The 17,465-nt window shown below is 37.7% G+C and overlaps 1 protein-coding gene across 1 annotated transcript in view; it reads left to right on the plus strand.

Moving 5' to 3' along the window:
- The window catches only part of GFRA1 (GDNF family receptor alpha 1), a 145,756-nt gene that overhangs the window by 112,375 nt on the left and 15,916 nt on the right, over nt 1-17,465 (plus strand). The window contains exon 7 of the mRNA XM_082764717.1: nt 346-524. Within this exon, the coding sequence (XP_082620843.1) occupies nt 346-524 (179 nt within the window). The remainder of the gene's footprint in view (nt 1-345; nt 525-17,465) is intronic.

Genomic DNA, 17,465 nt, shown 5'->3' on the forward strand with positions numbered 1-17,465 from the left:
ATCACCTGCTTCAGATAGGATGTAACATTGAAACTGGTTTTTAAATCTTGAAAGTAAATTTTTGAGGCTTTTGGTTGGTAACAAATATGATTACAGTAAGGCCTAGGGCTTCTGTCAAGAATGACTGGGAATGTTATAAAGAATAGGCTACATCAGATCATTATGCGGACCCAGCCTCTCGATTCATGTTTCTGATATGTTCAAAATTAAGACACATTTTTCAAAATAAAAATGGAGCATTTATAAATACACAGTTTTGATGGAATAATAACAATAATAATAAAAAATAAATAATTTCTGCCATTTGTTTAGAAGTAGAAATTTGCCTATAATTTCTTTTTACAGAAAATGCAATTCAGGCCTTCGGCAATGGTACTGATGTGAATGTGTGGCAGCCAATCTTACCAGTACAGACCACCACAGCCACAACTACGACAGCTTCCAGACTTAAAAACACAGGTTCAGAGACCACCAACAATGAAATACCGGCTCACAATGATTCACCAGCATGTGCAAACCTGCAGGTAAGAAAGTCTTTGTAATTGTTGCAGTACATAAAAGAAAGGTGATCATGGATATGTATGCAGAGTACTTTCATGCTCCATGAATAAATACTGCCTAATTTAGAGTATCTGTTTAGTAGTTACATACCAGATATACTGTAAAATAACGGACACTTTTTAAAGAAGAAGCATGCATATTTCAGAATGGCCTTCTTTGCCTCACTCAGACAAACAAGGCATAATATTTAATTTATCACAGGTTTGGATATGAACGTGGTACTCTCCAAACCCTGCCAACACACGTCAGATTAAATTAGTCTGCTGAGAAAACCAAATTCAAGGGGCTCTTTGAATGTTAGCTAGCATGGGATGCTATTTTTTATTTTTTTTTTTCTTTTTAGTCTGAGTAGGTCTGGGTAGTGGAGAATATGGAGTGCTACATGGTGAGGGAGCTGGATACACATGCAAGCTATTTTGGATCAGGTGCTTTCCTGAACTGAGCTCAAAGCTGTGATATGATTTTGGCCAGTGGCTGCAGCCATTTCCTTTAGTGCTTCAATCAGCCTGTTTGTGGTGTGTCATTGATTCTGGATTTTAAAGAGGGTCATTGCTTGCTGAAGGCAGTGTATGCAGCCCTTAGAAAGCATTAAGAATTTGGGCAGGAGAGAGCTGCAAAATCTAGGCAGGCAAGATCATGAAGTAACAGGCAATGTTGGTTAACATTCTTCCAAGGCATTACTGAGTCAGAAAGTATATGAGGTTAGTTGTAGATGGTGTTGAGTTTAGGACCTTCTGTTTTAATTTGATTTTTCATATCTGTACATTCATTATTAGTTAACGTTTATAAGTTACTGATGAGAGAAAGATAGTTGTAGGCACTTTATTTCCATATGCAGTAGTCATTTGACCAAATGAAATATGCTAAAAAGAAATGTAATCTTTTAAACCTGGAACTTGGAGTATCTTGCGTCTGAAGCAAGAACCTGATGAAATATTATTAATTCACTTCATGTTGTATTAAAAAGTTTTATGGCAGAGATCACGTTTTCCTGCAGTGATTGTACAGTCATACACGTTACACATAGACTAAGGTTTCCAGATGCTTCCAAAGTAGACAACTACTAAACCGAAGAAGTAGCAAGTGATCACAAATCCCATTGGTTTCAGTTTGCTTTGCAAATGTTCCTCAAACCCGAATAGACGTTCCATTGTTCTGAAAACAAATGAAGTTCTTCCCTGTCCTCCCTTACACCAATTACTCTGGCATTTTGAGGTCATGTCCCACTTGAATTTATCAGCCCTGGTTTGAAGGTGTGCTGTGACTTCAAGTACACCCTAGATATACTTGACACAAGATGTAAAGCTCTCCAGGGAAAACAGCTTAATTTAAATAAATTATCTGCTGTTTTGTAAAAACTACAGATATGCTGGCATTAAAAGGTCACTGAAGTTACATGAATCACACTTTTTTTTTTTTTTTTTTTTTCTTGTGAAATACAACATTCTGGTGCTAGCTGTTTTCTTCTGTCAGAATTGAACCATGAAGAACAAAGCTTTTACATTTCAATGCATTTTTCAATAGTAACTTGTGAATAGAGCCAAAACAAGCCCACACTTTTTTAAAGAAACCTATGTTTATTGGACAGTGTGGTGCCACTTTGCATGTGAGACTTAAACCTCAGTTCAAATTTTACAAAAGAACTGGAGGCATTCATATCACACTTGGAGAAGTGTATTCATTCCAAGGCTCTCCTCCCATGAAAAATATGCCTTTGTAGTATTTTCAAAACATGAACTAGTGCTACCAAAAGCAATCTGAAAGGCTTTTTTATACACTTAGCATTTGAGCTGAAAATTTCAAAAAGGCAATCTAGCCTAAATATTGTGAAAAGTAGAATTAAAAAACATTAGTCTTAGTTCAAAAAGACAGTGACAGAGAGGGGATGTGGAGGTGATCATTGAGATGCTACAAGGATGCATATCCTAGCTAGTGGATTTAGAAACGCAGTAAAGGAAGAAAAAGCAGGAAGTGATTGATTAATACAAATTGCTATAGAAATAAATACAGTAAGGGAGGAAAGAGCAGGAAGTGATTGATTAGTATAAATTGCCATAGAAATGAACAAATACTAACCTCCTGAGGTTGTAAAATACAGAACATTAACCCAATCTGCCAAGAGTGTCACCAGCGGAGCAATTTTTGTTACATTTTTTTCTGACTTGTTCACAATGGTTGCATGAAAAGCAAGAATACAGTAATGGTTTTGTCATTCTGCCATGTACTCCAGCACAGTACTTGGGAATCTGGAGTTGTGAGTGCCTGAAGAAAATACGCAGTACTCTTTGTTTATCTGAACTCAGTATTTATTTTGAATGCCTGTTGAAGGTTTGGACTTCAAATAATTTTTGCTTTAGTGATGCTATTTAGAAATAGTTCTTCATTTCACATTAGCATTGCTACAGGAATTTTCAGTTTAAGTGTCAGTGTGATATTCTCTTATTTCTAATTGATGCAGAGAAACATTGATTTTTGTTGTATGCTTATTTAATGTTTAAATATGAATGGATTTGTGTACTACACTATTTCTTCTGTCCCTAAATTAAATTGGCACTCCATCTGTGCCAAGAAGATGCTTACCTTCATCAGGAGTGCTATAAACTCTCCTATAAACCTGGCTTCTAACTAAGTTTGCTAAACACAAAGAATAAATAGTGGTTAGTTCTATATAGATGTGGATTCAAATATTTTTGAGGTGCTTGATGTCTAGCAAAGATTCCTCAGCACCATGTTATAAAATAGTGTGAACAAAAGGGAAAAGACAAATGCCAACAGTGTGGTGCTTATACATTTTATTAAGCAATTTTATTTTATTAACCACATTTTATTAAGCAATTGTCATCCCTATCTTTTTTTCTGATAGCTGCACTCCAACTTTTTATACTTAACTGTCATATTTGTTTGTCTTTCATTCTCGGTTGTAACTGGTGTTTAGTATATCAGTCAAAAAACGGTTATGGCTTTCAGTCTCACACTCTACCATCACTGCTTGAACCATCATGTTGGATTATGTGTAAAGGACAAAAGAATGAGTTTGGAAGTGTACTCACTCCATGTATTCTTCAAGAAAAATGCTGCTTCTGCATTTAGGAAAGATGCATGGAAATGAAAAATTATAAAATAAACTTCAAAGGATAGATTAGATTAGATTAGCATCATCAGAGATAAATAAAAAATTAAGACTTTCATACTGGATTTGCTATGATATTTTAGAAGACATTTTGCATGTGACTAAAAAAGAAAGGAATCAAAGTGGTTAAGGACATTTCATTCTATTTTTGTGCATTGAAATTTATCAACTCCTTAGCCAAAGCTATATACTTTGTTTCCTCATGTTTATTATAAATGTCTTGATCTAGGTAACCTTAGCTCAGTATTCAGAGGGAATGTAAGGTTTTTGTGCTTTTGATGACGTGTGAGTAGCACACACATATAACTGAGATATGTGGCCCTTCAGACTGAAGGCAAATATTTTTCTGTTGAGTCCAGTATGTGAATGTCTTTGTACTCTCAGCAGCAGAATTCGTATTTCAAATTTATGAGATAGTATTTAAAAACTCAAATATTCTGTGGGGAAAAAAAAAAAGGAAAAGAGAAATGCAGATACTTAAATATGTAGATTCTTTGTATTTGCTGTATGCTTTGGGAGTATTTAGAGAAGTGTGGATTGTGTTGCATGCTGTTCTTCCACAATTTCTGTAATTCCACATAAAGCTGTTACTTTAAGAAGAATGTATTATGGCAAGTCTTGGGACAAAAACAGGAGACAGAGCTCATAGTTCTCTGAGACTAGAACTTTAGCATGACTGAGACTGGAAATTTTGCTTTTAGCTTGTAGGTCTAAGCATTGCACATCTTCACCCCTCTGTCTGCTAATCCAGTGTTTGAAATGCTGTCTGTAATTATGTAATGTAGCTTCCTGTGCGTCAAATATAATTATTATTATAAAGCATTGTGTAGGTGTTAAGAGAGGGTTAAAAGCTTTGTTGTAGTGCTCTGAGGATCAAGACACAGCAGGTGTGGAGCTTCATGGACTGGTAATTGGGTGGTGGGTGAGCATAAACAGGGAACACAGGCAGCATGTAGGTGTTTTGTTGATGAGGGAATAGTACCACTGCTGAGACTGTACTCTGGAATAAAGACAAAGTGAACTTTATTTATCCCCTGTGCACTACTATCATCTAGTCCGTATGGCTGGCACCCTCTTTACCCCAGTCCCTCCATACAATCTGTGATCTTTCTGTTCCTTTTTCATTTTGTGAAAAACAAGCACTGTCCTTTCAAATGCCCTGCCTACCTTTCCCTTGGGAGTTGTTGTACTTGGACCTCTTCCTCCAGACATCACAATTACACAGAAAGTTCCAGTCTGGAGCAAAAGATGGACAAGAATATAAAACTCTTATGGCTGTGCCAGAACAAATTGGGAAAAAAAATAGAATATTGACTAAATGTTTCATATGAAAAGATTTAAATTTGCCTCCCATATTTCCAGGATTAGCTGACATAATGGGGTCAGCCTGCTTGTATGAGTGATTTACAGAACACCTATTGGCAGGTTTTCCTCTGAAAAAGCAACAACTTTAATTTGCTTTCGTCTTAATTCCGTTTTACCTAAAGGAGTCTTGTGTGCTTTACCTCTTCAGATTAAAATCTGGCAGCTAGGGATAATTCAAAGTTTTATCTTTAATTGTATCCTTCTAATTTGGATATCACTAAACAAAATCCTGTTTTACCAAAACAGATACTGTTTCATCCATTGATACCGATTTCAGCAAAATTAATCCTGATTTGTTTCAGCAGCATGGTAGACAGGGGTCCTCAGAAATGTACTCTGAGACCACAGTTCCCTGAGACTGTTTTCATTTACTGCATGGTTGTTTCACCTTTTGGACAGGACTGCGAAGGTCAGGTCACTGCAGGAGAGGGTCAGGTCTCATTTTTCAGGCGTGTGGCAGTCTGGGTGTTCGTTGGTGTGGAAGCAGTTGGCAGTCCTCCTGCATTGCTGTACAAACAGCGTACCTCAATGGCAGAAGGCTGCTTTGCAATTAACATGTACATACGTACGTGCTAATGGTCTGATCGTGTAGACTGCTCCCACTTGGAGCAAGGCTGCACTTAAGTTCTTCAATGTCTTTGCCAAATAATTTCAGGACCACACAAGATGTATCATTTTCTGGTGTGTTGAAATCCTGATGAAGTTCAAGATCTGATTAATATAGCTGATTAATTTCTAAGTGCAGAGAATATTTTGCCTCTCCTTTGAACATCAGAGGAGCAGTTTGAGGATGTAGCCAAATATCGTACCCTATAGGCTCAGATGTATCCTATTTGTGTCAGTGTTGCTCTCAGGCATCAGCCATCAGTCGTCAGTAGAAAATTGTTCTCATTTACCAGCCTCAGTTGAGCTTCATAGTTGAACATAGGTCCCCCTTTCAGCATCTGTCACAGTTTTTGGAGTAAAGTGTAGACTAAAACTCTCCAATGGTAGAGAGTAATCGGCACAGTTCTGTTGCCATCATGAGCGCTACTCAGACGTACATCATCTGAAGCTAACATTCGTTCTCTTTGGCATATAGAGCTCTTTTTAAGACTGGGCCTTATATTTAGTCATTAGTCCTCAATGAAACATTTGTAATGTTGGTAGTTGGGTGTAATAAATTTATGTTACTGAAGGATAGCAATAGCAAAATGATTTCTTTTATATATTAGAATTACAGTTTAAATTATTTTTAATTAGTATGCTTTTCATTATACTGAAATATCAGGCATGTATACTGCTGGAGAGCATAGTACTTTAGAATTATTTCATCAATGCTAAAATATTTTACGGTTCATTTTAAAAAAGTTTTAATAGTCTGAGCATCTTTAGTGTATTATAATAATATAGCTCTTTATAGCAGACTGTAAAACTCCAGACTACAGTTTTAGGAGTCATGCAATTTTGTTTTATAGTTTAATAATTGTTCAATTGAAAATGAATATGAGGTTACTAAAAAACAATTTAATGACTTGCAAAAATACAATTTTATCAAAATGTACTCCACACCTTTACAGAAATTGAAATTTCTATGGACAGATTATAGTTTTTATCCTCAGAAAGAATTTTGCAAATTGTTGCTACTAAAAGCAGATGTAGCATATGCAATGTTCCCCTAAGCCACAGTTGTTCCTACATTTCACCTCAGTGTCTTCTTATAGGAATACCCACAAAAATACAAAGTGCTAGAATAAACCAGAATCAGAATATTGGTTTGCGTCAGATAAGCCAAATCAAGTTATTCATAGCCCATGTTATTACTTTATATGGTTATTCATCATATTAAAGGTATTCCTAACGTCAGCCAACTTTAGTTCTCAATCAAATATCTAGTCCATCATACATTTCCCTTCTATAACAGATAGCTCACTATAGCCTGCTAAAAAACAGCCATAAAATAGAGCACAGTATTATAATTTAGTTTTAAAGCATAACTACTACTAATAAAAATTCTAGGGCATTGCATTGTGATGGTAGATGTTTAATCATATTGTCTTTGGAAGTATGGTTCATAATATATTGTGCATTTATGGAACTTGACAAAGTGCTTTGTTTAAGACATATTGTTTGCAGTTAGCAAATATTAGGTTTTGTCCATGACTCTGCTTCCATTCGTACATGTGCAAGTGAAAGTAACTCTGCATATGCCAGCAGGCTAATCATGTTTCAAAGCAATTGCAGGCAAAAACGATCATGCCACCATGTTTTTAATGGAATGGAGAACAAGAAAGGAATCCTCGAAGTCTTTAGAACCTTATTTTTACAGCAGTAGTTTGTGGAAGTCCTGCTGACAGACCAGAATCCCATCAAATTATAGATATTCTGCAGGCTTGTAATGAAAAAATACTCTCGACCTTGAAACCCTAATTGCAGTTGACTTCAGTTAAGCAAAGCTATCACCTCATAGACTTCATTTATTCTGAAAACCACGCAGTGTATTTGAGTGCTCTAGAAACAATAAATATTTTACTGCTATAAACTGTGTTAATGCACTATGTTATCCTCAGAAAGTATATACACAGAGATAATGAGAAAAACCAAAGTAGAAGACTGGTTCTATCTCAGATAATCAATACAGTTGTGGATATAGAGATGTTTCTTTCTAAAGTATTCACACAGTTTGATAGTTGCCAGAATGAATCAAGTTTTAACAAGTAAAATCTTAATCAATTCTGCTATTTTTGAAAAAAAAAATAAAAATGTTACTTGCTAGGCAAGCAGAGGGATTTGCTCAAGATGCTGCCAATTTCATGAGTCTTCTATAATTGAAATGTGTTTTTTAAACTCCTTATTGAAGGAGGTATTGATGTTTTTGACTCATAGTGTGGTGGTTTAAGACTAGATGACAGCATGGAGGCTAAATAATTTTGGATGTCAAAGCACTTTAACCACAGATGCATACAATATTATGAATCATATGCCTCCCCCATCTTGTGGGGGATATGGCGCAGTGGTGATGAGAAATCAGGGCAGAGGCCAGCATAGCAATTGTATGCAAAACCTCTTCCTCCCATGAGGGAGAAGGCTTATGCCTGGAGAGGGACCAGGACATGTTATATTAAATCCTGGTGCAGGGCTGTGAGGTTTTCCTCTGCTCTTTCACTGCTGCCTGAGATCCCCAGAGGTTGGAGAGATGGTTCTAGATCCTGGAGCAGGTTGAGGGTCTGCCCTCCATGGAATCTTGTCCCAAAATCTTTGTTCTCTGATATTTTTGAGTATCCTTATGGATAACCACTCCATTCACATTGAACTATCGTTCTTTGATTTGCTGTCACCAGCATTGGCTTCTTGCAATCTGCTTGTTGTGGACACTTCTGGACACTTTTTCACTTCTTAATGATCCACAGGCTGTTTGAATAGCTTAGCTATCTACCTCCTAGTGTACACAACTATTCTGTTGTTTGGGGTGAGTGGTCAATCATATTTCATCTACTGGTATAGCAAAGTGCTGAGTAAATGTTTACAGGCTTATGCTCATAGCTCTGCCTGTTTTATTTTCAGTCCAAAATAATTTAAAGTACATAAGAAAGAAGTAGTATGCTGAAGGCCCTGACCTATTGTGGTGGGTCCTGAACAGTTACCAGGAAAATGGATTTCTCCACAGGACAACACAGACCTCAAGAGCCTTATGCATGTGTTTAGTTGTCTATTACTTGGTAATCTGAGGTGTTCAAATTGACTTGTTGCTGTTTTTAGCTGTGTCATTATTAAGAATATCATAGAGTTAAAACATTCTAGGAAGATGTATGAATTTGAGTACAGAAAAAATGACCTGATGTTACCCAGTGGATGAAAGTGGGTTTGGAGACATTTAATGTAATCTCTCCTTTTATGCCAGAATTAAATCATATAGTGTTTCTTTATGCTTAAATGTTGCTTTAAGCATACTTCCAGCATCTTGCAGACCATGCCATTTGTGAAAGTGGATGTGGCAGCTTTGTTCATCCGCTTAGTCTCATGGCAACGTTACTTTCCCTGGCACAGACCTGTAACCTTTCTTCTAGAGCTCTAAACATCCTTGTAGTAGCATCAAAGAAAATCACACTGCTTTTAGAGAGAGAGATTCCCTTAAACTCATACAAGGAAAGCAGCTCTAAACATGAAGAATCTTTTTAAACACCTTCCTGTGTTATTGGAAACCCTGTTTATTTCAGAAAATAGCAAATTCCCTCTCAAGAAACAATAATCAAGACCAATCCTGCCTATTTATGTGATGTTAGTTGCCAGCCCATTAGTCTCAATTTACAGGCATACCTACTCCTTCTCAGAAACCTCACTTCTAGTTAACCGTTAGTCTTTGTTAGTCTTTATACAATCCTTTTCCTATCTGTCCTTTCCTCCTCCTTTTTTTTTTTTTTTTTTTTTTTTTGTCCTTTTTTCTTGCAGGCCCACCTTGAATCTTTGGGTGCTCAGCTGACTCATAGACTCATTCTGGTATGAAATTTATCACTATAAATTTTTCTTTATTCCCTGTGTCTGAATAATAACTAAAAACATAATAACTAAATACAGATTCAGGGAAAAACAAGAAAGGCTGCAGGAGACCAAGCAGAAGGGATGTTGAGGCCATACAGCGTAGGGAGAGTGCTATTGTTGGCTTGGCTGCCTTGGAAGGTACTGTGGGGAAAGAGGAAGGGGCAAGTGGCAGAGGCCATGTGGGTGTGCAAGAAGAGGTTGGAGGGGGTTTGTGTTTTGGTTTAGGAAAAAGTCTGAAGCAATCCTGGTTCCTTATCTGTGATCAAAGACAGTACTTTGCCTCCCTCTACCAGTAGCAAACCCAAGTATATGAAGAATGTTTATGCATATAAAGTTTTTAGTTTGAGTCTATAGAGGCAATCACATAACCTAATAGAATTCTGGTTTTGTTTACACACATAAAAGTGGAACAACTCCACAGTTGTGTACAATGCAATTATCCTTAAGGTTTCGTTGTAATTATTAGTTTCTTGTAGATACATATGTCAATCTTTGATCTTTATATGTAAACCATAAACTCCTGTTCTTAAAAAAAAAAAAAAACACAAAACAAACAAACAGAAAAAACAACAAAAACACACACACACAAATATACCAAGGCTCACAGTTATCATGCAGCAGATCTGAACAAAAACATATCAGCAATAATAAAGATCATTTTTTAGGAATAGTTTCATCCTCGTAACCAACAACAAATGAAATATAGAACAGCCAAACTGAAACTAGAATATAAATGATCATCCTAAATATTACACTGGTGACAAAGCAGCATAGCTGAAAAAATAGTATACTGTTGAAGAACTGTAGTTCGGAACCCTTTCAGTAGCATACCTAAATCTTTCAAGTGGTCAGACCAAGTTTGTACAACAGGAAATGACATACGTCCTTTTAACCAAATTGGCTAATATATAGTCTTAATAAAAATATTAATGGTAACAAAACATCTAAAAATAAATGCATTTTTATTCTGCTTTTAACTTGTCTGCTCATTTTACTTATAGTCTTCACTGTAGATTTGTAATCAGATACTGGAAATAAATCACACCTTTTATCTCCTACTTACTTTGTATTCCTGTGACTTCTAATCAGCTGTCTCACCTGAATAATAGATCTCTAAGTTACCCTTAAACCATCTACTCTACAATGTTTTTCAACTTGCTATTGAGTTCTGGAACAGAAGATGCTGTCACCCATTTCAGTTCCTTGTCTTCAAAATCAATGGGAGTTCAAAATGTTTATTTCAGCCTGTACTTTGGAGAATGAGAGCCTAGCTGTTTCACACCAAATTGTAGTTGTAATCAGTGGAGTTGGCCTAATAATCCCACCTCAGGTTAAGTCCTCTGTTGTGCTTAGCTCTTCCTGTGAGCCAATTTCTGTGATCTTTTAAACAGACTAGATGTTGTGCATAATGCAGGTTATTTTTTCATAGATTTGCTCGGCATGTATCCTGACGAATTATAGGATTATCCTCCCTCATGTCTTTCTTAAAACAGAATTAGGTATTCAGGGCAGTAATTTGCTAAATACTGCATTACACGGTACTACTTTTTCTTTTGGCAGATTGACATTTTCAGAAGCCTCAAGTTGCCTCTACTTCAAGGCCAGATATGCATTACCACATGCACATAAACATTTGGATGTACTGAATTCATGCTCAGATTTGAAATATGTGCAGTCAAATTTGTTATGTGCATGGCAGGTAAGATGTGTACCAGGTTGGACCTAAATAGCTACCTGCAGCTGTAGTAATCTGATTCATGCAGTGATTTGGGTAAATGGGTATATAAACTAAGCGTGCACAGGTGAATGCAAAGCAGTTACAAGTATCTGTGAAAACTTGTTCCGAAATTTATGTCTGCACGAATCCTATGTATGCATGTGTAGAAGTTGTTTAATCAGAACTTTTCTGATCAACAGTGTTCATTTAGTATGTTTTTTACAATGGCTTGCCCTCTTCTAGAAAAGGTACCGAATTAAGAGTTGCAGGTCTCTTAAATTAAATTCTTGGAGAGTATTGGAAATAAATGTTCAATGTCAGTGTGCTATTTTCCACCCTTCAGTTGCATATGCACTGTACTTACCCACTTCTGAGGGCAAATTTAGGGATTTGTTCCTGCAGGGAGCATCCTGCATACAATTTCAGAAGTCAAATGTGAATTCAGAAGTTGTTCGTTTGTCGTGTTTTGAACTCCATCAGTTAGGCATATTCTTGCAACTATTTGCAGAATCGTGCTCTCATCAAGAGTCAGCCTAACCCCTATTACTTTTAATTAAGATTTCCTGATTATTCCTGAGCATTCAGCCATGGTTATTTGCAGATGAGAAATCCCGATTGTTACAAGCACAACTGAAAAGGTTTAGATAAAAACCACACACAGTCTATACCCAGTTTATGAGCTTAATGAGGATACTTACGAACTATTAATTAAGCAGAGGCTTTTCACCTTCAGGCTGATGACTGAGATACAGTGTTGTATTTAGAAGCAGTACTGACAACTCTTTGATAAGTCCCCTTTGTGGAAGAGCCCTGTTCTTTGGAAGCTGAGCATCCCATGGATAGCCCCTGAAATACAGGTCATGCTGGCTCGTGCTAGTGTAACATGAGACTAGACTCTGGTGTTTCATGAACATTTAAAGAGAGCAACTGGCAAAACTGCAACTACAAATAATCTCTGAGCCAGTGAGACGCATCTGCTCGTATGCACTGCAATCCACATTCATCGTCTGCTGCCCTTTGTTACTACAAAGCCTGTTTTACTGCAATTATGTTCATCCATGCACAGCATATCAGAAATGCTATGTCCTATTCTGTCAGTGAGTTTGAACAGCATAGTGATACCCCAGATCCCTTTTTGACGCTGTTCTCGAATACTAGAGAGGCTAATTCCATCTTGGCCACTAAACATGGCATCTCTTCAATATTTTAACTCACTTGTCACTGGGACAGCTCAATACACAGTGTAAGTCCAGGTGTGCCTATGTGGTCTTCATTATATGTACATTAATGTACAATAGACAGAGTCTGCATTGTACTCATCCCTTATCTCAATAATGCTCTTGGTTCTGACTTTCCACACACTGGTATTTATTACTCCTAGAGGCAGGGTAATGCAAGAAGCCATAGTGTTGCTGTAGTCTACACACATCTAGATGTATTTTTTTTAAATGTTATCTCTAGGGAAGCTTGATGATGGTTTATTGACACTGAATCTTGCTAGGAAGACAAAGCCGATGCATGCAAGTATTAGGTGCATGAATAGGAAGATCAAAAAAAAAAAACAAACAAACAAGTAAGTGGGTGCTGTTTTCTCAGTCCAGAACTGTTAATAATACCATTGAAAATTCAGGGAAATACTTGCTGCCAAACATCATCTGTCAAGATTCTTTACAGATAGCACTCTCAAGTTGTTTTTCTAGGTGAAACCTTCTAATGTCTCCCTGGAGTCTCACTAAAGCATGTTGAAATGTGGTAGCATAGGGCACCTTCATGATTTTCCTTTGTAGGGTTTACAGTGGAAGTAGAAAAAGCTGTGGATACGGGAGTACTGTCCCTTTTTAACAGAGCAGCTTATCTCACAGAAAGGGAAATGAGGGGCATGGGGAAACATCCTGAGTGCTTTGCAATGTTATAAACCAACTTCCCATTAATTCCCTAGCCTCTTTGATGGAGTGTGCTGCGTGAGGTGCAAATGAGTGGCACTTTTGTGCATTGGACCTGTCCTCTTAAGAGAAGTGCTCCAGAACCACCTTGTCATTTCAAAAATACTACATAATAGTTGTTAGTATTGACCTGAGCTAGATTAAACTAGCTTCCTAGAAATATAAGGCTGTATATCCCATTAATAATCTCCTGAACTATCCAGTCTGCCACAACATAATACTTCAAAAAGTAGGCAAGCTACTCAAAATAAATCTTCAAAAGCTTCTTCCTGTTTACTATGGAAACCTTGCAAAATATACCCAAAATGATACCACTGATCTCCGTTACGTGCATTATTAGTATTCCTCTATTTATATTTTCTGGCTTATTAAATGTAAATATAAATGTAAGCCTTCTGTTCCTCTGTGGATAATTTGTTGTGTTGAAACAAAACAGGATCATATCCTGTGAATACAGTTTTGCATAATCTGATAATTATTTGCATAATCTGGTTATTATAGGCTCAGAATTGTTTTAACATGGCTATAATTATTAAACATCTGAAATTCTCAATACTTTTTGTTTCTATAAAATCATTTTATTTATGGAAAAATGTTTCTTAATACTTCCCTAAGCTCAAATTTGAGGCCATACTTGCAGAAGATGTTAGGAAGTTACTTTGTGCTTTCACTTGCTGCTGCCTGGCCGCTGGAGATTTCCTGTTGGTACTGTGGGATCAGGCCAGTAAAGAATAAGGCATCTTTCTAATAAGGTCATGGTTCTGTTGGCTTAGAGAAAAGTTTCTCTACTTATTTGAATAGCTTCATTAACTACAGTGCAACTGTTGTGTGTGAGAGCATTGTGCAAATAATGGATATGAGGAAGGCCACTATCATATAATACATTAAAGTATTGCATGCTATGGTGTAGTCCATTAAGAGGAAATGATGTTAGGATTTCATTCCGAATAGTTAGAGGGAAGGTTTGATTTTTCTCTCCTCCACTCAAATGAGGGAAGAATGAAGTGTATATTGACAGGTAGAATGCTACATCACAGTCTCTTGCAAGTATTGAGTTTTAACATCCATACTGCAAGGGCCTTTTGATAAAGTTTAGGAATTTGATAGGAAATACCACGGTCTAGCTTAGCTAATTGATATCTGGTGTTAAGACCAACTGGATTTTTTTTTTCTTCAGCCATCACATAAATCTGGTGAAACTTAATCTTATTACAGAAAATAAAATGGCAATGATTAAAATTGTATGATGTTAATTCACTTTTATGATGCCAGAATTTCTTAATCAGGAATACTTACCAGAGAATTTGAATACCTTTGTTCAAAAGTGGAGAGAAAGATATAATTTATAATGAAAATATGAACAGATTGTTTTATGCACAGCTAGCACCTTTGCTTAAAGTTGTCTTACTTTTCACATTAAAAAAAAAATCCTGTGTATAGTGACTTTGAATTTTGCTAAAACATAGACTATTTGGGTGAAATTTTCATTGCTATGTGTGTGTCTCTTGCTAAATTCTTGTGAAATAGGTTTCTATCAAAAACACAGTATGCTGCAGCCTGTTTTTGTGGTAGTGTCACCTTGGTAAACCTGATTGCATTCCTTAAAAATAATCTTTCTAGTAATAAAACTATAAGAATGGTATTTTCAGTGTTAAAAACAATGTGGCTACTGAGGGAAGTACTGCAGCAAGTTCACTAGAATTTCAGCCCCACAAGTTCCGAGGATTCATCTGTGCACCTGCAGAACTCGGCTACAGGATTAGAAGAAGAGGGAGAAAATGCTTAAAATTTTTATTTTAGTGGCACTTCTGAAGAGCAAACAGTGCCAAAAATGCAAAATTCACCAATTAATCCAAATCACAGCTGTTCAGGAGTGAATTGCTTTTTTTTTTTTTTAAAGAAAAAAAAACAATCTCTAAATCATGTAATGATTAAATGGCACTCAGTTACAGGCATAGCCATGTAGCTGTGGAGGGGAGGGCATAGTTATGTCATGGGCACCTCAGCTATCTGGCTAATTTTTCTGTCTTTCTGTGCAAGGTTACTTCAGTATCTGCAGCCTTTGCTTTCCCTCCCTGTAATTGCAGCAAATACCTTGTTATCTGAAGTGTTTTCTAAACCCTTTTAAGGCTGACCACTCCATTTTCTTAGCACTGTGTTTTCTCTGCACTCACAACACACACACACATATGGTTAATAAAGACAAAAATCTTGAGCATGCTTAGTCGCTTAACCAAAAGCAGATGTTCATGGTTATTCTCTTCTTCCCTTGCCTTTAAAATTCATGAGTGAACACAGTGCTCAAGAAACCAGCAATAATATCAGTTGCTTCAGGTTGGCATAGCACGAAAGGACGCTCCATGTAATGCTCAGTGCTCAAGGCCTCGTGCCGGCTGGTGTTCAGGCAAGCTTGCCTGATCTTTCCTTCCAGCTGCAGAACCAGAGGATGGCACCCCTGGTCCTGCTGCCGGAGCTTGGTGGCAACGTGTGACCTCCTTCTCTTTATTCCTTCCACCTCCTGACAGCCTGGGGCTGGATGTCTCACGAGGCCAGACGGTATGGCACTGTCAGGGCTTCCCCACTGAGCCCTCTCTCCCTTTGGGCTTGCCAGGCTCCTGATCTTTTTCTAGCAGAGTCCTGGCTGGGCACCATCCCCTCAGCTGCTCAAGTCGTAATGTGCCTGTGAGCAGTGCTTGGTACAATCCTGCCCAGCACAGAGGAGCCCGGTGCAGCCTCCTGCACCCTCCTGCCTGCCGCGGCACACGCAGATGTAGGAAAGGCAGCGCAGCGGCTGCATTAGCATGGTGCCTCTTTCAAGGCTCATTAGCACAGTGCAGGTCTGTGCTGTTCTGGCTGAGCTGCTTTCAGTCCCTTCGTAGCCGTGGCTGACAGCTGCTCAGGAGTGTTTACAGCACACTCCAGTGCACCACGTAGCCTGGTCTAATAGGGGAGGTAGGCACTTCACCTGCTGCCAAACAGAACAACTTTGTTTGCATATTTGGACACGCAAGGGCACACACTCCAGCCTAGGGAAGCGATGTGGGATCTGTACTTCTTCAGCGGCTTACCTTTGTTCAAAATTAAAAGCTGAGGATGTCTTTTAACCGGGATTGTAATGACTTTATGTTCATGTTTCTGTTCTTTAGATGCTGTTCGATGCGCAACAGCCAGATGCTACCTCTAACAGCTACGTATGGCACTGGGCTGATAGTTGTGGTAAATCACTAGGGAAGTGGGTTTTAATAATGAAATCTCAAACAACTCATTTTTGGATTACATGGCTGTTCAGTTTTTTAAACAGAGAAAACAAAAAAAAAGGAAGCCGAGGTAGCCTAGGCCATTGAGATATTAACCTAACGGAACTTATTCCGTCTATGCTTTTTAGTATTCTATTTTCTCCTCTGCCCTTCTTAATGCAAAAACATTTGCTTGAGGCAAATCCATAAAAATATCATATTAGGAAAATTGCATAATATCTCCTAAAAATAGGAAGCAGGAATCTAGGACTACAGAAATCCATTTTACTCAGAGAAATGAATGACTGAACACGAAAACAAAATTGTAACAAGTTACTGTACTGCCATGAAAGGTAAGTCAGGCAGTTCAGTTGACTTGGCTGGGTGTCATATTTTGTACTGTGCTCACTGGGAGACTAATTGCTTGAAATAAATATTTGAAGATCTCTGTGTCTGGTCCTTGTAAGCTGTTTGATCAGTTTGGTATTTTTGATAGGATCTGTGTTTTATAAAACCTTAAAAATTGCTGCTAGGCAGTTTTTATGCCATGTTGTCCTAGCCATAAATGTGCAGTGAGGTATGGGGTTTAGGTAGACCTCATCTTTATTAACATAACAGATCTGGAAATGGTCAAGAAGTAGTTCGTACTACAGGTCATCTTTCCTCTTTTCCCAACTTGTTTCTGCTCCTTTTGGGAGGCTTACTTCTACCCCTCTTCCCTCAGTCAAATTTTCTCATCATTTTAAGATTGAAGAAGTTGGACGAAGAAGGTCTTCCTCTACTTGCACTGGACATTATCAGCTGTTTCTCAGATTCATAAAGCACTCAAAATCAGCAAGAGCAGCTGAGGGATAAGTGGAGATTGTAAATGCAATGAGTGTTGCCTTAAGAAAGCCAGAGCTCTCTGAAGGTGAGCTGGGTAGCTCTGTCACTGTGCCATGTTGCCCATTAAGCAGCTGTCTGTGGCTGGGGTCAGGCCGGGCCCCTGATGTCTG

The sequence above is a fragment of the Aythya marila genome (genome assembly GCF_965140915.1).
Source record: "Aythya marila genome assembly, chromosome: 7".
Classification (NCBI taxonomy): domain Eukaryota; kingdom Metazoa; phylum Chordata; class Aves; order Anseriformes; family Anatidae; genus Aythya; species Aythya marila.